The sequence below is a fragment of the Astyanax mexicanus genome, chromosome 13 (genome assembly GCF_023375975.1).
Source record: "Astyanax mexicanus isolate ESR-SI-001 chromosome 13, AstMex3_surface, whole genome shotgun sequence".
Classification (NCBI taxonomy): Eukaryota; Metazoa; Chordata; class Actinopteri; order Characiformes; family Acestrorhamphidae; genus Astyanax; species Astyanax mexicanus.
Window position 1 is genome coordinate 657,501 of NC_064420.1, and position 21,443 is coordinate 678,943.

The 21,443-nt window shown below is 40.7% G+C and overlaps 3 protein-coding genes across 8 annotated transcripts in view; 2 read left to right on the plus strand and 1 right to left on the minus strand.

Moving 5' to 3' along the window:
• The window catches only part of agap2 (ArfGAP with GTPase domain, ankyrin repeat and PH domain 2), a 40,250-nt gene extending 36,016 nt beyond the window's left edge, over nucleotides 1–4,234 (plus strand). For all 5 annotated transcript variants that reach the window (XM_022677048.2, XM_022677049.2, XM_022677045.2 and 2 more), the window contains 5 exons: nucleotides 343–491; nucleotides 790–880; nucleotides 1,464–1,686; nucleotides 2,440–2,713; nucleotides 3,504–4,234. In XM_022677048.2, coding sequence (XP_022532769.1) covers nucleotides 343–491; nucleotides 790–880; nucleotides 1,464–1,686; nucleotides 2,440–2,713; nucleotides 3,504–3,710 — 944 coding nt within the window. In that variant the 3' untranslated portion in view covers nucleotides 3,711–4,234. The remainder of the gene's footprint in view (nucleotides 1–342; nucleotides 492–789; nucleotides 881–1,463; nucleotides 1,687–2,439; nucleotides 2,714–3,503) is intronic.
• A 1,966-nt stretch (nucleotides 4,235–6,200) lies between these two features.
• LOC103044367 (zinc finger and BTB domain-containing protein 39) lies at nucleotides 6,201–15,632 on the plus strand. 2 transcript variants are annotated; one of them, XM_007237839.4, is made up of 3 exons: nucleotides 6,201–6,499; nucleotides 8,365–9,903; nucleotides 10,535–15,632. In XM_007237839.4, exons 2-3 carry the CDS (start codon nucleotides 8,389–8,391, stop codon nucleotides 11,432–11,434), a joined length of 2,415 nt encoding a protein of 804 aa, XP_007237901.3. In that variant the 5' UTR covers nucleotides 6,201–6,499; nucleotides 8,365–8,388; the 3' UTR covers nucleotides 11,435–15,632. The 2 variants fall into 2 exon arrangements, with proteins under 2 accessions (XP_007237901.3, XP_015458103.3); XM_015602617.3 differs by having other exon boundaries at nucleotides 6,201–6,495.
• Nucleotides 15,633–17,660: 2,028 nt separating this feature from the next.
• gpr182 (G protein-coupled receptor 182) lies at nucleotides 17,661–20,595 on the minus strand. Its single transcript, XM_007237841.4, has 2 exons — nucleotides 20,329–20,595; nucleotides 17,661–19,512 (listed from the first exon to the last, which is right to left on the minus strand). Exon 2 carries the CDS (start codon nucleotides 19,507–19,509, stop codon nucleotides 18,430–18,432), a length of 1,080 nt encoding a protein of 359 aa, XP_007237903.3. The 5' UTR covers nucleotides 19,510–19,512; nucleotides 20,329–20,595; the 3' UTR covers nucleotides 17,661–18,429.
• Nucleotides 20,596–21,443: the final 848 nt, after the last annotated feature.

Genomic DNA, 21,443 nt, shown 5'->3' on the forward strand with positions numbered 1-21,443 from the left:
GTGTGTGTGTGTGTGTGTGTGTGTAAGTGTGTGTGTGTGTGTGTAAGTGTGTGTGTGTGTGTAAGTGTAAGTGTGTGTGTGTGTTGTTGTTCATTTCTCAGCCTTGATGCCACATCATTACATTACAGCAAATGGATTTGTGCGACCATTTCCATCCTTCCCTCAGTCTCTTCCTCCCTACCTCTCTCTCTTTCTACTTCTCTCTCTCTCTCTCCCCCTCTCTCCCTCTCTCATATGTCATGATAATGAGAGTTTGATGTATTAGTCTGAGGGCTTCAGTGGATGTCCTCCACTGATTACTTCCTCTCTGGTAAATAAATAAGCGTTGCTCTGGTTTTGTAGAGGAGGAGAGCGTAGATTTCATCATCATTTCCAGCTCGGGGCAGAGCTGGCACTTCGAAGCCCAGAGTCAGGAGGACCGGGACGCTTGGGTTCAGGCCATCGAGAGCCAGATCCTGGCCTCTCTGCAGCTCTGTGAAAGCAGGAATAAGGTGGGTATCAGAGCTGGACATATACAATGATGGACATTCTTAAAAGATCTCATTCCATCATTTTTTCAATCATTTTAAAAAGTCCTCCGGTGATCCAGTATTCACTTGCTCATATCGCATATCACCTCTGATTGACATTGTTACACTAATAACAGTCTTTGCAATGTCATATATTACTTTACAACATGTGTAATAATGCCCTGCTAAGTGCAGTTCAGCCTATACTGACCTAGTCTTAGAGTCTCTGTAAAACACCAAATCCACCGGAGATCCTATTTAAACCCATTGTGTGTTTCAGACTCGAAGGTGCAGTCAGAGTGAAGCTGTTGCAATACAAGCCATTCGCAATGCCAAAGGCAATGACCTGTGTGTGGACTGTGAAGCCCCAAGTAAGTACTTATCGAACTTATACTGAATTTCCAGACCTGGACGCAGTGCAGATGCTTAATAAGTACAGAGTTTCCAGAACATTTAACCAGTGTTAAACTAGCTGTGACTGTTCTAGTTATCCATTTGAAAATTGTCATAGATCTCTGTCATTCACTGTCATTCGATCTGTAGTGTAATCTGGGTTTCAATTAGCCTGTTAGCATTAAACATGTTTAATTGTACCTATTTTATTGATTGCACATTAACCCTGATACCTTTATATCTTTATTCTGTATTTGCTGCACCTAAAAAATAGAATATTGTCTGACGAAAACCAAATTAAATGTTTAGTGTGAAGCTTTATTTAAATATGATTAATGGTAAATCGTGTTTATTGATGACCATGATTGATTGTTCAGTCATTGTAAAACCAATATAATTTTATTATATATATTATATTATATATACTCCTGGATATACAGTCTTAATTTAAAGATACATATTTATATTGCTGTGTAGTGATTACTCGAGGTAATATAATGTTAAATGGAGACAATTACATTAGAGCCCATTTTAAATTAACCTGATTTTACTTCTTAACAGATCCCACCTGGGCTAGTCTGAACTTGGGAGCACTGATTTGCATTGAGTGCTCAGGAATTCATCGTAATCTCGGGACGCATTTATCCCGGGTGCGCTCTCTGGATCTGGACGACTGGCCCAGTGAGCTCACCAAGGTGCTAACGGCTATCGGCAACCACATGGCCAACAGCGTCTGGGAGAAGTGTACACAAGGACGACAAAAAACAACACCTGAAGCAACGAGGTGAGTGCAGCACAGTGTCGGCTGTTTTCTTTGAGTGTCTGTTTATCTTGCATTGTGCAGATATATTGATTTTTTTTTGCATGAATATTATTAAACAGTTTTTAACAACCTGCTTCACATATAATATATTATATAAATATATATAATTTGTATATATGATATAATACATAAACAAAAGGATTTTCCTAATGGCGTCCATTTCCACCCAATCAAAAACACTTGAACGCATTCGTCATTTTCGAGGCGGACTTGAAGGCAGCAATAGTGTGTTTAAACAATGAAATCCGGAGAGGCATCTTTGTGAAGGTGTACCTGTAGTCTGATTCATCTGTGTGTTGCCTTGAAAAGGAATAAGGGTCAAAAAAATGCAAAAGAATTGGCAAAGAGAAGCTACAAAAGAACATCTGATTAGTGCCAGTTTCATCAGTCTCAAGGCCACTGTGTTGAGCAGTTTTGGCAGCACTTAAACAAGTTGTGTTATTTTTAATAAGCTTTTGTGTGACCTAATATGGAAATAAAGCAATGACTTTAGAAAGTCTAATTTGGGTCAGAGTCTAAGGAAGTTTGGAGCTCTTACGCTTCAATACATATATCGATATTTGACACCACAAACGAAAACGATATATTGATTTGCGATTTATCATAATTTTGATATTTTCACCGTACAAATTTGTGATGATCAGTTGCAAAGGTAAATCTGATTAAACTCTGATTTTACATATGCTCCCACTGTGTGTTTTGTGTTTGACTCAGAGAGCAGAGAGAGTCGTGGATCAGGGCTAAATATGAGCAGAAGCTGTTTGTGGCGCCCTTGCCGGCGCAGGCTGAGGGCCCAGGGGAGGTGACGTCGGCTCAGCTGCTGAGCGCCGTCACGGACCGAGACCTTCCCCGGATCCTGCTGCTGCTGGCCCACAGCACCAAGGAGCAGCTCAACGCCCCGCCGGCCGGATCCCCAATCCAGCCCCAAAGCCCCCTACACGCCGCCTGCCAACTGGGGGACGTGGTCATGACTCAGCTTCTAGTCTGGGTAAGAGTGGCATACTGCATAAAAATACACGATAATATCAGACAATCAGCATTGTTTCTCTGATTTTGCTATTTATAGGTTTATGTTTGAGTAAAATTAACATTATTGTTTTATTCTATAAACTACAGACAACATTTCTCCCAAATTACAAATAAAAAATATTCTCATTTAGAGCATTTATTTACTCTACATAGTTCACAGTTTTCATGCATCTTGGCATCATGTTCTCCTCCACCAGTCTTACACACTGCTTTTGGATAACTTTATACTGCTTTACTCCTAGTACAAAAATTCAAGCAGTTCAATTTGGTGGTTTGAGGGCTTGTGATCATCCATCCTTCAATTTGGTAAAATCAAAGAAACTCATAATTTTTAAGTGCTCTCTTATTTTTTTCCAAAGCTGTAGTCTAAGTTTAAATATTAGAAAAAGATGCACCTGACCACCACCTGATACCACATTGTAACCCTAACAACCACCAAAGATTATTGGAAGATTTTGAGTTAAAGAGGAGGAGAAAATATGATCTGTTATATGGTTATAAACACTCCTTCAGTTAAAATAGTTCCATTGCTGCTCTGTTTGGAGCTGCGTTTGTGCTGTTTGGTTTGTAAGCGCTGCATTGTTGCTAGGTTACCTGTATGTGGCGGAGTAATATATGGAGCGCTTCGGTTACAGTGCATTACCAGCTGATAATGGCACTCATAGAACACCTCTCAGCCAATCATATTGCAGGGTTGGTACTAACTGTGGTATTATAGATAATAACTGATTTTATCTTTCTCTCCGCAGTACGGCAGCGACGTAAAAGCAAAAAATCCCCAAGGCCAAACAGCTCTAACACTGGCGCGGCAAGCTGGGAGCCAAGAGTGCGTTGAGATCCTTCTCCAACACGGCTGCCCCAGCGAGACCTCACCAACCACCCCCACCCCCGTTCTGTCTCGCAAAGGTAGCATCACGAGTCTCGGACGTGTCAACTCGCGGAGACGGGTCTCGTAACTAAGAAAAACATCACCATGGACAGATAAACTTTCTTCCTTTCTGACAAAAAAACTGCTCCATTTTTATTTAATTTTCTTACCAGGCTGTGTTTGTCTCAGTGGATGTTTTTCTCTGTCCTCATGTCATTATAAACGTCCAATCGGAAACGTCCTCAGAAAAAAAAGCAAAAAACTTTCCTGTCAATGTTCGAAATTAGCAAGACGGCTTCAGAGGAATGGAAAAGGCTTTTTTTTTTCAAGTACAGATACTGTTTTCAGTCAAAAGCAATATTATACATGCTAATTACACTGTAGTATATCTATTACAACGTTAAAAATAATAATGTAGCTTAGAGAGTTGTTTCTCAAAGCAATCTGAGGACATGTATTCAACATTACTGTATGACTGTCATAAAAACAACTGTTCCTTATAATAAGCAACTGAATCGAAGGCAAATGATCATGTTTATATGGGAAAAGGAATAGTATTTGTCATTGTGCAGCATTTCTATATACTAGAGTTAATAAACTACAATCTTTAAACTTTTTGGCAAAATCTTGCTGTTTTCTTTTATGGTTTAGAGCCTAAATCCAGTAGATTTTCAAATTTTGTCACTTTACAACCACAACTTTAAATGTATTTTATTGAGATTTAAAGTGAGAGATCAACACAAAGTAGCACATATACAAATACAAATAAAAATCTGAAAAAAATGTGTTGTTCAAATCTATCAATACTTAATAGAGCCACCTTTTACTGCAATTCCAGCTCCAAGTCTTTTGGGATCTATATAGACATTGAGATTTTTCCTCCATTCTTCTTTATAAATCAGCTGAAGATCAGTCAGGTTGGATGGAGAGTGTTGGTCTGTGAACAGCAGTTTTCATGTCTCTCCACAGAAGATCAATGAGATTTAGGTCTTTAGGACTTTAACTGGATCATTCTAACACATGAATATTCTCTGATCTAAATCATTCTAGCTCCACTGTAGCTCTGGCTGTATGTTTAAGGTCATCATCTTGCTGGAAGATCTCAAGTCTTTTGCAGCCTCCAACAGCTTTTCTTCTTCCAGGATTGTTCTGTATTTATTTATCTCCATCCATCTTCCCTCCATCAACTCTGACCAGCCTCCTAAATCTGTACCTGCTGAAGAAAAGCCCACCCCACAGCATGATGCTGCCACCACCATGTTTCACAGTGGGGATTGTGTGTCCAGGGTAAGTAGTTATGGTGGCAGGAGAGCTTGTAGAGATATATATTAGCACACCAAAGCTTACTTTTAGTACAAAATTAGTTAGTAGATTTACATGTTCTAATCTTTTTGAATAACAATTAAATCGTATATTTTAATTATATGTCAAAACAGCCCTTTTAAAGTTAGTATAGGGTTGAGTTGCAGCCATAATGAGTAAACTTGCACAGTGCATATTTTGTACATTTTGTACATTAAGTATCTTGTCTTTGTAGTGTATTCAATTGAATATAAGTTAAAAGGGATTTGCAAATCATCATATTCTGTTTTTATTTATGTTTTACACAACATTCCAACACGCAATTAGAGAGGACAAATTATATAGTAATAGGACAAACCTAGACAGTGCCACTTAGTTAGCTAGTATCATCAACAAGACCTTTGTAGTGTATGATATTTATAGCTGCCCACCCCAGCCCTGATAAGAGCTGCTTGGGCTCTGATGTGAAATCTCTACGGGAAAACACACCTCTGAAACCTGAAATTATCTTTAATAGTTAAATTATAGTCATTTTCAATGACTTGCTGCCCACTGAGACACTTTTAACATTGTGTGTTTTTATCTTGTTATTTATTTCATTCATATTATATTTTAGTATTTTCTTATTATTATTTTATTTTATTGGGTGGAACTGGACTGTGAGATTACAAATGACAATGACAAAGTCTCTTTGAATACTTAAAATACGACAAATTATACAGCTCTGGAAAAAAAATAAGAGACCACTTAAAAATCATGAGTTTCTTTGATTTTACCAAACTAAAAACCTCTGGAATATAATCAAGAGGAAGATGGATGATCACAAGCCATCATCCACCAAACTGAACTGCTTGAATTTTTGCACCAGGAGTAAAGCAGCATAAAGTTATCCAAAAGCAGTGTGTAAGACTGGTGGAGGAGAACATGATGCCAAGCTGCATGAAAACTGATTAAAAACCAGGGTTATTCCACCAAATATTGATTTCCGAACTCTTAAAACTCTCTGATAATATTATAATTTGGGATTTGGGAGAAAAGTTGCCTGTAGTTTATAGAATAAAACGATGTTTCTTTTACTCAAACATATACATATAAATAGCAAAATCAAGTTAGCTATGATCATAAACAAGGCTTCTGTAGGGTATGATATTTATAGGGCCTAGTTAGTGTTTATAAAGTAGACAGTAGAGTTAGTGGTGGAGGTGGTGGCACTGTTTATTTGTTCCCACAGAGCTGCAGCACCAGCATCATGTAACCTAACGTTACCTAGACCTTTGTTTACCTCTGCTTTTCTGTCTGTCTGTCTCCTCTGTCCTGGGGTTTGGTTGTTTGGGTGCCTGGGTGGATGCTGAGGGATGATGCTGGTGATGATGATGATGAGGCACTTATAGGTTAAGTTGGCTGACTCCATGAGGCATCCAGAAACCATAGGCGCTCTCCCAGCCGGCTGCCCACCCCAGCCCTGATAAGAGGTGCTCGGGCTCGGGGAGTACGGCATCCAGTGGCCTCTGATTCGGGGAAAAACGTAAAATAAGGGAAAACTGGAGAAGAAAAGCGTCCACTGCCGCTCTGTGGGTAAATAAAAAAGCTAATATTTACTATATGTGTACAGACAGATAGCTAACTAGATAACAAGCTAGCTAGATAACCTACCGATTCAGTAGATTATTTAGCTATCTAGCTAACTAGCTTAGCTAGCAGAACTCTACTGTAGGCCAGCTTGGCTTTAAAAAAAAGGTTAGCTTAGCTTAGCTTCCCTAGCTAGCAGGCTCTGTTAACCTAGTTAACATGGCTAGCTAGCTAACGCAGCCAATGCACCGCGTTAGTTTGCTAACTAGCTAGCTAGCTAGCTTGCTGGCTTGTTAGCTAGCGTAAGTAAACGACGTGCTGGCTAATGTGTTAGCTAGTTAGCTATGAAGTCTGTGTGTTAAACTAACATAGCTAGCTAGGCTAGCGCTTCCTTTGTCTAAGCTTACAAACTGGCTAGACCGATAGCTTAGCTTGTTAGCTGGCTAACGCTATCTGACAGGCTGAAAGTCTGTGGTAAGTTTTAGATAAGGTTAGCAAGCTAGCGTAGCTAGGTTACACGTTACCTGTGTTATTGAGGAGCGAGTAGTCTCTTAGTTGTCTAAATTAGCTTGCTAGCAAATCTAGCTAAGCTATATGGTATGTTGGTGGGGTACTTTTAAACACAGCATAATAAAGCTACTTAACTTACATCAGTAACAAGCTAGCCTAGCTAACTACTTAACTGGCTAAGCTAGCAAGCTAACTGGTTTAATTTGCTCAGCGTTGGGTTTATAGCCTACAGCAAAGCGCCCCCATTGTCTGCATAGCTTGCTAACATGCCAGTTAACCAACTGCTTAGATCGACAGCTTAGCTAGCTAGCTAGCTTAGGTAACGTTAGCTAGCTAGCTAGACAACTAGCTAGCGTTGCTAGGATACGCTACCTGTGTTATTGGGGAGCGAGTGGTTGCTTAGTTAGCATAATTAGCTTTTTATACACATTTATATAGACCGTTTTCTGGTAATTGTAAAGGCAGCACATACATATAGCTAGCTATATTAGCTCGCTAGTTACCTGAAATCAGCAGCTAGGTAGCCTAGCTAGTTAACTAGCTACTTGACTGGCTTGCTAAATGTGAGAGGCTACATACAGTGAGCTATCTAGCTATTTTTCTCGCTAAGTATGTGGTAACTTTTTTGTATATCCAATATTTTGACAGGTACTGTATGAAGAATTCTAATCTTTAGACCTCAGCTTGAGTAAAAGTAAAAAAGTATTTGCCTATTTTATTTAGCTAGCTGGCTGCTTAAGTATTGAACTGAAATTTTAATGTCTTGTTATCATTTATAAATTCATTCTATCATTGTTTCATCAATCATCATATCATCAATGGCTATTACAATGATCGTAAAAAGCATAAAACACTGTGGCTATACAAATAACAACCATTTGGTAGTATGAAGTGAATGGGAAATGCTTGAATAGGAAGTGTAGGGTGAAGATTTATTTGAAAATAAGTTCAAAGTTTAAGTATAATAATACAAACCCTGCTTTAAACAAGTTCACAAATGAATTTTGTGAATGTGAATTTAATTTAGGCTATGTCATCAGTCATTCCCAAAATTGTATGAGGTTGCACTGTACACAGCAAATACTTCAGTACACAAACAAGTACAGTAACAAGTTACATTTACCTTGTTAACATTCACACAGTTGTTAAAAATATATGTGGTAAAATACTTTCTGCAGAACATAGTTTACAGCAGATTTTTGCTTATTTCCCAGAGAATCCAAAACCACTTTTAAAAACAAGAGCTACTGAGTTGGTCATTATTTTAACACTTCTTTTTAACTCTTTAAAAAACTCACTGTTTAAACAGGTCATAATCATAACAAAAAATAACTCTTGCTCTCATGTTTTCTTTGTTTCAGTTAATCTGAGCTGCAGTGCCAGCCATGCGGATCCGGCTGCAGGGCTCGGGCCACGCAGCCCTTCTCCTCACCGAGCTCAACCGCTGCCGTCTCTCCAGGCTGCTCTGTGATGTGGTCCTGCAGGTTGGAGGACGTTCCTTCCCGGCCCACCGCGTAGTTCTTGCCTGTGCTGGATCCCATTTTCACAGTCTGTTCTCCAGGAACTCTTTCAGCCAGGGTGGAGGTCCGATCACCATCTCTTTAGACTTCATCTCCGCGGCCAACTTTGAGAAAGTCTTAACGTTTATTTATACGGGCGAGATCCTCACAGACTTGATAGATGTCGGGGTGATGTACGAGCTGGCTGAAAGACTGGGCGTGAGGGAGTTGGTGCGTGCTTGCCATGCTACCTTTCCTGACATGAAAAGCTCAGATGGAGACGTAGATCCGGACATGGCTCCTGCCACTACCGTGGCCTCTGCCTCCGCTTGCTCTTCTTCCGCGGCCTCCTGCTCCTCGCTGTCGTCTCCTGCTGCTCCGACCCCAATCGCTCCTTCCCCGCTCCCTCAGAGCAGAGGTTCCAGGCTGAACCGTGCTCACGTGGCTCCATTATCGTTCTCTCAGTCCCCTAAACCACAGGACGGCTTTCAGTTGCACTTGGGTTACGGTCAACTGGTCGACAGCAAGCATAGCCCATTGGATGGCCATCATCCTCAAGCTTCAGAGATTCTTCCAGGTCTGACTCTGCCGCTTAAAACAGAGCAGCAGGAGCAGGAAGAGGAGGAGAAAGTGGATGAGGCTGATAACTCAGAAGACCAAGCAGTTGTTAGCGAGAGCAGACCTGTGCTAACAGAGGCATGCTCCGTTCCTGACTCCTCAGCACAGGCTGGAGGAGAAACCTGCGCTCCATCGTCCTCTTCTGGAGATCCTCTGGAAAACCTGCAGCTCAGGGCGGTCGAAGGTGGTGTTGGACTTGGAGAAGTAAAAGAGGCTGTTTTGTTCGGGGAAGAGGATGACGCGGAAAAACAGAGCCTGCAAGAAGGGTCAGCAGAGGATGGAGATCAGTGGAGGGCGCTGGCAGGGGACATAATCGAACTGAGCGACGACGAAGAGAATTATATCGAGGAAGACGAAGAAGACGAGGAGCTGATGTGTATAGAAAATGGTGGAAACTGCACATCAGCCAGTCTGGGTCAGCTGCCTTCACTGTCACAGCCCTGTAAAGCCTGTGGAGTTTTGCTGCCGGCGGACAACACCGCCCTTCGCTCTCACGCAGAGACGCACCTCTCCGAGACGGGGAGCTGTCGAGTGTGTGGCGCTTCCTTTCCGGACCGTGCTGCCAGCGTCACCCATGCCCTCACACACGTGGGCATCATGCTGTTCTCCTGCGACATCTGCGAGCTCCAGTTCTGCAGCGAGGCCAAACTGATCCGACACAGGCGCCAGTCGGCGGCCAGATGCGTTCCCCAGCAGCCCAGCCAGCTGAACAGCACCTCTCAGGGGCCTGGAGGAGAACTGCAGTGTGCTGTCTGTGCTAAATCTATTCCTAAAGACTTTAAGGTCTGTGTTTTAATCTGTTAATTTTTTTATTTGTAATAACATGGTCACTTAGGGTGCTGTACCTACATTGTTTGGTCATGTTTTGGTCATGGTCTGGTTTAGGGCTGGGTATCCTTTCTAAATTTTCGACACAGATATGTTATTTTAAATTTGATACTCAAAACAGTACTTTTTTGTGATACCTTTTTCTTAATTGCTTCAAGAAAACAAAAGCTCTAATTATTCTTACACAGTGTATTTATTTAATAGCTGACATGAGTAATCTTATTCTTATACTATCACCATGAGAGGCTGCTATCTTTCTAGATTCTCCCAGGGACTATTTCACAATAATTTCTAGAATTTTGACGACAATGTAATAAGTAATGTTCTTCTTATAGAATATTAATTGGTCGCTCAGTATATAAATGGAAATTAAATTTTTTTATTTACTTAAACACAAGAATATAAATATCTTTCATATCTTTCATACCTTGAGCACTTGGACATCGCTGTGCACGCTCTCCACGTTTGGCACGTTTATGTGTTTGTTGTCCTGTTCTATTATCATTATGATAAAATGCCTTTTTTGTTTTTGTCCATTTTCTCCACCTCTAATCTTTCTCTATAATTCTCTGGCCTTTCCTTTCAGGCTGTGAGGGATCACGTACAGAACCACGTGTGTTTGCGGACCCTGCGATGCGGCGTCTGCCAGTCGCTCCAGCCCTCTCGCTGTACTCTACTCTGGCACACCTTAACGCACCTCCTCCTCATCCACTCCTGCCCGCAGTGCGCCTGCCCCTTCCTGGAGCGGCCTCTGCTGGACAGACACCTGGCCATGCACGCCGAAGAAGGAGGACCGTCGAAAGAGGGCGATGGGAGCCAGGAGGGTGGAACCGAAGGCCGGGGGGAGTTCCAGTGCTTCTTGTGTCCACAGACCTTCCGATCAGACACAGCCTTCCATTACCACCTCAGCATGCACCCCAGCGAGATGCACGGTGGCCAGGCCTGGCCAGCCAAGCGCAAGGCGGACCACCCGCTGGAGTTTTCCTCCTCCTCTTCCTCTCCTCTGGAGGCCAGCGGCTTGGGCAAGTTCAGCAGCCTGGGGTTCAACCTCAACATGGGCGTCGGCTTTCCGGAGAAGGTGATTCAGGCGGGAATGCCGTTCCCGGCTGGACTTCTGCACAACGGGAGCCCCGCGGGAGCCGGGATTAAGCAGAAGTGGTACCGCTGTCGGTACTGCGGGAAACGCTTTGCGCACTCAGGTGAGTTTACCTACCACCTGCGAATTCACACAGGAGAGAAGCCCTACCAGTGCAAGGTGTGCCTGCGCTTCTTCCGCGGCCGTTCCACCATGATCTGTCACCTGAAGACGCACGCCGGCGCCCTCATGTACCGCTGCACCGTCTGCGGCCTCTACTTCTCCACGCTCAAGATGGTCTCCTCGCACATGGAGCTCCACAAGGACCATTTGCCTCCGGACTTCAACATAGAGGAGACTTTCATGTACAACGACCACTCCAAAGAGCCTCTCCCCAACCTGGACTTGTGAGGTTCAGTTTGCACATTTCTACTGTGCCTCGATGCTCAATGTTTAGAGACACACCGAAAATTGGCCCGAAAATTGTTTCTTAAACTGAAAACCTGTGTTTCTTTTGGCTAAAAACTGTTGAGAAAATATTACAAAACAAAAGTGAGTAGGGTTTAAGTGTTTATTCATTCCTCTAACACTACAGTTTTTAATTCAGTGTGAAATTTGAGACTTGAGTTGTAGTAAAACATGCTCAACACCCCCAGCATTCCCAAATACAGTGCTTTTAGCCAATGCTCTCAACTAACAGGCTATTTTTACACCATTAACAAACTCAAAGTAGCTTCAAAAATCATTGGTAGAATTATGAGACCCTGACGTTTAAAACTAGGCATTGAGAGCTTTAAAACTGCACAGATAGTTTATTAAAACACTGTTTATACACCTGTGTGTATACCTGCGCACTGCCATCTTAAAATTAAGCCATGATAATTAATAAGCGTTGACTTATGAGCATGAATGAATAGGTAGGGTAGGAAAGGATTGCAGAATTAGTTCAGTGGAAACGCTTGAATTCTAGCTGTTGCTAAAAAAAATAACAAATAGCATAAACTTATAAACTTACCTGAAAAGGATTTACTACTACCTGTGCACTTTTAAAGTTGTCAGTGCTCTCAGAATTGTACCAATAAAGTGTGGAGCTACTTTAAGCTTCTTTGTTAATGTTTTTTTGCAGGGGTAACTCTATGCCCTTGTCGTTAGCGCTTTAAGCTAGTTGGGAGCATCGGCTAAAAGCGCTGTATTTGGGAATGCTGAGGGAGAATAGAGTGGAATATTAGACAAAAGTTTGTACTTGTTATCATGTTTCACTACAACCTACAAGTCCGTTTCACACTGGATTTCTCCTATAAAAAAGGAAATTATCAGAATTTTAAAACTTCTTTTATTATTAAAGGTAGACTAGCACAGAAAGTGCTTAAAAATCCAACACTATATACAGTTTAATTGGAATTGATGATTAGAATAAAATAAACTCGGTTATTCAATAATTTAAAAAAAGGCCCATTTAAAACAAACGCAAGTGTTTTTTATTCGGTTTCGGTTTGGCCAAGAGTTCAGTTTATCACTAATAATACTGTTGCTCATTATCTGTCACTGTAATGTCTGTAGATTTTAGGATGTAGCTAAATATTTATGTGTTCGGGAAAGGAGATATTTATACTATAAGGATTGGGACATTTTGCTGCCTAATAGAATAAAAACAAAGCCACTGTCAGCATGTTATTATCACATTAAGGTACGTTGCATTTTTACAAAAAATATCTTATAAAATGCGCTAAAATTGACAAGTCATTATTATCACACAGCAAGTCGTATCTTGTTATTTTGAGGGCATTAAAAATGACAGTTATTTAGTTATGCAGAAAATTGTGTTGCTCATTATGCGACAATTTCCTTAAACTTTGGTACATTTTGGAATATTCTGACCCATTATTTTAATTACTTCACATTTATTTAAATAAATCCAGTGCAGTAGTCGTAGTATTAAGTTATTTATTATATATTATTTGCAATGTAATGGCAATACATTATCTTACTAAGCTCAGTTTCTTTAACAGTTAGGCTAATTTGGGTTAATGTTAAAAAATATAGATAATACAAATTCTGTTTTTACTGCCTTGCTTATAGACTGACACAATTAGTTATTATTATTATTTTTTAAGTTGAATACTTTTAAAATACTTCTCTATCAATAGTTTTATATTGATTATTTTGTCAAATAATACTTTAGTGGTATAATGAAAGTTTTTGATAGGCAGTGCCACTATGATCGGGAAATCGCTGGTTCGACTCCCAGTCATGCAGCTTGCCATCAGCTGCCAGAGCCCCGAAAGAGCACTATTGGCCTTGCTCTTTCTGGGTGGGTAGATGACGCTTTTTCCCCTCATCACTTCTAGTATGGAGTATGGAGGAGAAAATATTGAAGAAGAAAAAAATTTAAATAAATAAACAAAAATCTAAACTAATTGGTACATTTCTTAAAAATAAATTATTTATACCTGTTTGTTTTCACAACTTGTAATAACAAGATCATAATAACCAACATTGATTGCAATATTTAGTTTTTACATGCCTCATAATAATAAGATTTTTCTTGTAATTGTATATTCTGATATTTTTAGCATACACTTTTATAAAAATAACAAAATCATAGTAATTCAGTCATTAAGTATGCTGTTTTTTTAACCTGAGACACAACATCTCTCCTCTCATAATACATATTAATGCTCAATTTTTAGTGCATCATCTCATAATAACACTTTAACATGTTGTTTATTTCACAGTTACAGCAGAGCATCCTGTAGTAATGACATGCTGAGGCTTTATTTTTGTGATTATTTTGGCAGCAGTGTGTCTCTAGTTTTAAAAAGAGTCTGAATTTGACTTTTTTCAGTCGGTACTGTTGTTCTGTCTCCACATGGTGGCAGAGTTTTGTTATTCTCACACGGGTGAGAATCTTCTCCTCTGCTGATCTCCCGGCAGACGCTGAGCTCCTGAGTGTTAGTTTAGGATTACCTCTTGATGTTCTTCCTTCAGCTCATCCTGTACACAGTATAAGCTAAAGTATATATGACTAGTTCAGAGTATTACATCCACATATCTCTCTCACGGGTGGACGTTACGGAAGTTACGGAAGCTTTACCTTCGTTCAGCTTCTTCTTCCGTTGGCGCGAAACAGCAGCGAGTTCTGTCTGTTTTGCTTGTAGAGTTAGAAATCTCTAAAAACATGTTTATGATATTCTCTACGATTTGTATGTATGTACGTACGTTTGTATGTGTGTGAAAACACCATGAAGTGCTCCAAAAGGCCGTTCTGTGCAAGGTTAGGTATGTGTGTTATCATAGGGAAAAATGAAGAGAGCATCTCTGGACTAAAATATAAAGAGATCACTTTTGATTTTACTGATTTTGCTATTTATAGGTTTATGTTTGAGTAAAATGAACATTGTTGTTTTATTCTATAAACTACAGACAACATTTCTCCCAAATTACAAATAAAAATATTCTCATTTAGAGCATTTATTTGCTTAAATAACAAACAAGATGCAGAGCTTTCAGACCTCAAATAATGCAAAAAAAAAAACAAGTTCATATTCATAAAGTTTTAAGAGTTCAGAAATCAAATCAAATTACATTTTTTTTCATGTATCTTGGCATCATGTTCTGCTCCTCCACCAGTCTTACACACTGCTTTTGGATAACTTTATGCTGCTTTACTCCTGGTGTAAAAATTCAAGCAGTTCAGTTTGGTGGTTTGATGGTTTGTGATCATCCATCTTCCTCTTGATTATATTCCAGAGGTTTTTAATTTGGTAAAATCAAAGAAACTCATCATTTTTAAGTGGTCTCTTATTTTTTTGCAGAGCAAATATACATAAATCTTACCTTATCTAAAAAACTTGATTTAAGGTACATTTTCTTATTGTACTTTCATTGTATTTATTTATTTTTTTTCCATACTTACTTTCTCCAGCAACAGTATGTATAAATAATTAATGTCTGGACTGTTATGAGTTAGATGAAGATCAGTGGGGAAATCTTATGAATCAGCGTTTCTCAGTTTAGCCAGATAATTTAAGCTCAAATTCAAAACCTGTCCAATAAGGGAAGAGCTGCTCTTGGACGTGTTATCTGACTAACTGAGAATTTCCTGAAATCATTCCAGACCTTCATGCAGAAACTCAGATAATTTCCAGACAAAAGGGTCCTAAACTATAAAGCAGCAATAAGTAGCATTTTTTGTTTGTTTGTTTGTTTTGTTTAATTCAGAATTGTTGACGGGATAACTGTTTTTCAGTGGTCTGGGTGATCAGTACAGTACAGTACAGTGCATTAGGCTCCGGTACATACACAGATACACATTCTTTATTACAGCTGAACCATAAAAATGATACCTATTGCTCTTTTAAACAGTGTTTACCACAGCAGAGCAGGCGTTCTCTTTCCACAGTGTGTGGTATTTTTGTAATGTGAAAAAAAAAACTGCCTTATGAGACGAGATCTGTAAGTATTTATTTATTGTATTTATAGATTTTTAAGTTGATACATTATATTTTGTATTGATCGTTTTCTTCATGGATGAACGTGTTTTGCTTTGTTCACAACTGTATTTGTTTCGTATGTATTCGGAATAAAATTATGATCACGGTAAAACAAACACAGTGTGTTGCTGCTGTTGCCTATTTAGACCAGTTACGATAATATTGTCCAAGTTATTATTTGCGAATTCTCTAGATTAAAGGAGAACTTTAGTGTGAAATGGTAATGCCAATGCAAAAACAGCTCTATAATGCTGGTGATAGGGTCATAGAGTTAACATTGCAAAGAAAGAAAGAAAGAAAGAAACTCAAAGTAGCTTCACACTTTATTGCATGAGCAACACTATGTCCCTATCTGTAGCATTTTAGCATTGTAGTTTGTGTTTTAAAATCTTAGCTAAAACACACATAAATAAACTCAACGGTAATATGGAGGCCGACAAAAATGCTAAGAATTATTGCAATTTTTTTAAGCCATAATTATAGGCCTGTCACAATAAGATTTACAATAATAATAAACAGTGTGAAAGACTACAGCAGCAGTAAAACTGTTTGTGCATCTGAGCACAGAAGAACAGCGCACCCAGTTAAAATAAATTAACATCTACTGTACGCTAAAATGCACACAATGTAATGTTCATTTATCATAGGATAAGTCGATATCATAATTATCATGACAGACCTACGCCTGATAGAACTTTCCTTAGTTCTGTTTTCGCATCTTCACCAAATTAAACCTTAATTTTGTTTGGTTAAACAATAAAAAAGGTTTCCAGAAGATTTTTATAGTCCAGTTGTTCTTTACCTGTAGTGGTAGTGTTTTGTCTTTTTATTTATTTTTAAAAGTAAAAATACTTCTAATATGTAAGGATATTTCACTAAGCATTTTTAGGAAGTGACTGATATCCATTCATACAAACCTGGGGGCAATTTAACTCAATTTCACCCCATTTTTCTCCCTTTTTTAGAAGTCCAGTTGAACCCAATGCTACACGCCTCCTCCTAATCTGCTAATGCAGCATCTCCGGGTAGAGCGCTGTGCTCGGAGGAAGCTAACAGGCGCCGTCTCTTATCTGCTCTTTCCTGGTCAGGGATACGATGGGTCTGGAGCTTCACCAAAGACGGGGTCCATCACAGATTAACTCACATAATCAAACATAACATAATCCTTTAACCTACCATGTTTATTTTTGAGAGGTTGAAGAAGACTAAGGTCGAAGTGATGTGGAGAGAAAGCATGACCAGTTTTGGGGACCAAATATCGCTGGTTTGAATTCCAAATCGACTATCCTTAAATCACAGTGACCGTAGCGTATGTGATCGCCATTGGCCGAATATCAAACCCTCAACTCCATGATCCCTACACTACCATACACTTCTAAAACCCACCAGTAAATCTGCTGCAATGCTCCCTCATATCCCTTCATTCTGCAAACTCAAATCGCTTCGATACCTAGGCGTTTTTTTCTTGATCCTAGTCTCTACAAACAAAAAAGCTATGAATATTTTCAAGTAAACAACAAAGCACCATTGTAAGTCGCTCTGGATTAGGGCGTCTGCTAAATACCTTAATTGGAAATGGAAATGGTTCCCAGGACTAAACTCAAAACCATGGGGGACCGTGTCTTATCTTCTGCTTCTCCTCTATGAAATGCTCTCCTTCACCATCTGAGAGCTCCTCCAGAGTCGAATGAGAGCTTCAAAAATAGAATTGAAACCTTTAAAACCTTTATCTTTAGCATAATTTATCATTTTTGATCCTTTCATGGAGTATACATGTGTTTGTCTAATGTGTAGCACTTTGAAATGTATATAATTTTACTATGTATAGAAATGCATTATTAAAGGAAAAGCACGGCCTATTGTGCTCTCTCTCTCTCTGGCTCTGGCTGCTGATGCCGGACAGCCCAACCTAGGATTCAAACTGAGACCAATGCTCAAACCATAGTGTCCGGGTCTTGTGTCAGCTAATCCACTCAAATCCAAACTTCAGCAGCAGCTTAAGTTGCATACCTTCTCCACATGTTACGTTTTGGTTTCTGCATCGTCAGACATGTATCTGAAAAAGATCTGATATTAGCATTGGCTATAATCGGCTAACGTGTCGTTGCATTCCTTAGTTTTCCCCCATTAACTAGGCAACCAAGTCACAAATAAAATGTTTTAATGCATGTTTAGAACAACGATTATCAGATTATCAGACATATCTACACATTCAGTGGACTCAGTGGATTAGTCCAATCTGTGGTGCTACCAATCAGATAACCTACAGGCAGTATCAGATCAGAGATGGACAACAGTTTAATTCTGCATTCTGGTTTGAAGGCATTGTAATGAAAGTCTGAGCAACGCAACCTTGCAAAGTTCTTGTTCTTGTCTCCAGTGTACAGATCATATTCGTAAATGCTTTGCTAATAGTTTCCTTGGAAGTGTGGCATGTTCCTAGATGTTAGCTTAGCTTCCTGTGGGATTCGGATCCAGGGAGTTTTCTTCCTTCCTAAGGCCGTATTTGTTGACATGAACTTTCAGCTCCAGCGGGCCTTTTGACTCTGGTGTTTACAAGCAATCAAAACAAACCATTTAAGTCATTTAGTGTCTTCCAATGTTCTTTGTTAGCGGCCTGTTGGATCTTGAGCTGAGAAGTTTGACTCCTTGTTTTGCAGTTAAATAATAAAAAGGTTTTTTTTTTATTAAATGAATTAAATTAATTAAAAGTTGGAAGGGTGTTTGCTGATAAACATGGCTGGAAGCTTCCAGTGTCCAGTGTTGGTGTTATTAAGAGTTTTCAATCAGGGATTTTTTTGGGAATCAGGAAGATTTGTTGGGAATTTCTCTTCATTCACCACAGAAATGCAGAAACACTTCTTGCTTTTTGGACGGAAACTGTAACCGCTAAACCGCTGGGAATGTCCTTCTTTAGGATTCGATCTCCGAGTGACTTGTGCTGGCATTGCTGAGCTTTCGTTCCTTCCCTGACACTGCGTTCCCTGTGCCGTTGGCGGGGGCATCGGCCGGGGCGCTGGCGGGCATCAGCGGAGAGATACGGGAAACTATGCTGTTGACGAGATTTGAACGGAAACTCTTGCTCAGGAAGTTGTAGAGGATGGGGTTGGCGATGCAATGGAAGAGCGACAGGCACTGCACCACACTGAAGGAGAAGTAGAGAACCTCCACGGCATTGCAGGACATCAGCCACGGGTTCAGGTCGTCCAACATCAGCAGGAACATCACCGAGTGGTAGGGCAGCCAACAAGCCAGAAACACCAGTGAGTAAACATGGACCAGCCACAGGTCCCTGCGGCCCTGGACGTCCGGAGATGCCCGGGCGGCTCGAGCGATCAGGATGTTGCAGGTGATGATGATGGACGCTGGACCCAGGAACTGGAAAATCAGGCAGAGGAAGGCCACGGACACAAACCATTCAGTGTAGTTCTGCTCTGGTACCATGTAGCAACCGGGTTCGTCCCACTCCAGCAGGTCCACATGCACGTTCTCCAGCAGCGCCAGCACCAAGGACAGCAACCACAGCCCACCGCAGAGCAACCAGCGCTTGTGTTTGGGCTGCAGCGGGAACAGGGGCGGCGTGTTGGGCCTCGCCAAGGACAGGTACCGTTCCAGAGTCATGAAAGCTAAGAAGAAGGAGCTGCTGTAGAAGTTGATGATGTAGATGAGATGGGTCACCTTGCACAGGAAGCGACCCCAAATCCACACCTTGTCCATGGTGACCTCCAGCATGAAGAAGGGCATGGTGAGCACCACCATCAGGTCGGACAGGCTGACGTTGATGACGCAGAAGAGCACGCCGCTGGCCGAGCGACGCCGACGCCAGTTCACCCAGACCACGAGGCTGTTCTCAGCCAGGCCCACCATGAACAGGAACAGGTAGAGGAGGAAGAGGGCGATGCGGCGCGCATCCCTGTCCAGGTCGAAGGTGCACTCGTAGTACCACAGCGGTGGGTGAGTGTAATCGGACGTCGAGTTGACCTCGGGCAACATGGTCTGGGAAGAGAGAGGAAAGGGTTAATGGGAGTAGAAAACGAAGACAAAATAGAGAAATAAAAGGATTTTAAAGGCCATGATCAGATCAATTATCAGGACTTTTCAGGAACAGCTGCGAAACTTGAAAATGAAGAGTCTAAAACGTCTTAAAACTCCCTAGAACTCCTCAAAAATACTCAAATTGAAGGTCAACGAAACAATTAATAATAAACCATTCCTTAATGTCTGGATTCTTAAGTTATGCTCGCTTGCGTTTGCATGTTTGACGCAAAAGTGCAGCAACTTTTTTTAAAGGGTTTCAACGATTATACACTGATATTTAGAAGAACAGATGGTTTGAACAGGTAGATACTCATAGTTTTACAGACTTGGGTCCCAATTAATGGCTCAACGCTACCTTTTTTCATAGACTTCTCTAATATTCCCAACTGGAAAGCCAGTTCTCATATGCAGGATTCCCAAGTATTCCAGCAATTCCTCAGTATTCCTCTGAAACCCTGATAAAAATCAGGGCAAATTGTAGGCAGGGAGACTCTGTCTCTCTGTCCACCCTGTCTCTGACATCGCACCATGATGTCTAACAAACTGCCCGTCCGTAATCAGAGCAGATATTTCTGTACCATATATTGCAGACCATTTAATTTGCACAGTGAATAGATTTGCTTCGAATATAATAAAATTTTTACTTTTATTTTAGTACCTTTAGTTTAGTATCTGAATTTCTTTCCATTTTAATCCATTCCCACTGCTTTTAGATCAGTCAACACTTCTTTGCATCCTTAAAAAACAGAATAGAAGAAGTTCCAGAAGGCCTACCTCGCCTGTGTTGGAGTGCACCAATGGGAAGATCTGATCCTCAGCAGCGTCCTGGAGGACCGGTGGTTTATCAGTGGAGGTGGAGGCGCTGTGCTGCTGGCTACAGATATGTGGAGCTTCAGTCTTTGCCCTGACTGGAATGGGGCATTAAGCCCTCCTCTCTCACCCTCTCATTCTCTCGTACTCACTCAGCCCCCCCTCCACAGTCCTGTATCAGACCTGCTGATAGGATGTTCTTCCAGGACAGGAAGCAGGAAAGAGTCCCAGGAAATGTCTCTGATGTTGAGAGTAATGACCCAGGTGAGTTTTCTGAAATCACTACAGTATTTCTGCTGTATAGTTTTAGTTTATTACACACAGGAAACAGGACAGTGCAGAATGTTGTCCTCTTTTTATTTGTGCACGTCATAAGATATATCTATGGGCTATAGTTTTGGTTTTAGTGCTAGCTTCTGCTCTAAGTTTGCCTTTTTCTATACAATTTCCATCAAGTCTTTTATTCATGTTTTTTTTCATGTATCTTGGCATCATGTTCTCCTCCTCCACCAGTCTTACACACTGCTTTTGGATAACTTTATGCTGCTTTACTCCTGGTGCAAAAAGGTTTCCAATTTGGTAAAATCAAAGAAACTCATCGTTTTTAAGTGGACTTTTTTAACAGCTTATATACAATATAGGCATATATTAATACAGTTATTTACATATTTAAATCAGTAACCAGTAACATAGGCGTATATTTTAGCAGGTAAAACTGTAGGTAAAGGCAGAAGTCAGGATATATTGAGTGGTCAGCTGATCTTCTCTGCTGTGGAATCTCTTCTGTCTCTTCCAGATCTCTAGGAAAAACATATATGTGGACAATAGGGGGAAATGCCAGAGTGGTAGAGCTGTGTTCAGTGGGGGGGCGCGGGGCAGAGGGGAGGTAGAAAATCTGCCCTACATCAAAACCTCAGTGAGGAAAGTGGCCCTTCCGACCTCCTCCTCTCAGCACCTCACTGTACACCCCCTGCTCACTTTTCTGTAACTTTCGGTCCCTGATTTCAGTTCCACCGCTGTTTTATTATCCTGAACCGGCGCTCGGCCCCCGGCTGATCTGTACATACGGAGCATGTGGA

Coding starts and splice junctions, on each gene's coding strand:
- gpr182 (XM_007237841.4), bottom strand. CDS start 19,509: ATGTTGCCCGAGGTCAACTCGACGTCCGATTACACTCACCCACCGCTG.
- LOC103044367 (XM_007237839.4), top strand. CDS start 8,389: ATGCGGATCCGGCTGCAGGGCTCGGGCCACGCAGCCCTTCTCCTCACC. Junction 9,904..10,534: donor CTATTCCTAAAGACTTTAAG/GTCTGTGTTTTA, acceptor CTTTCCTTTCAG/GCTGTGAGGGATCACGTACA.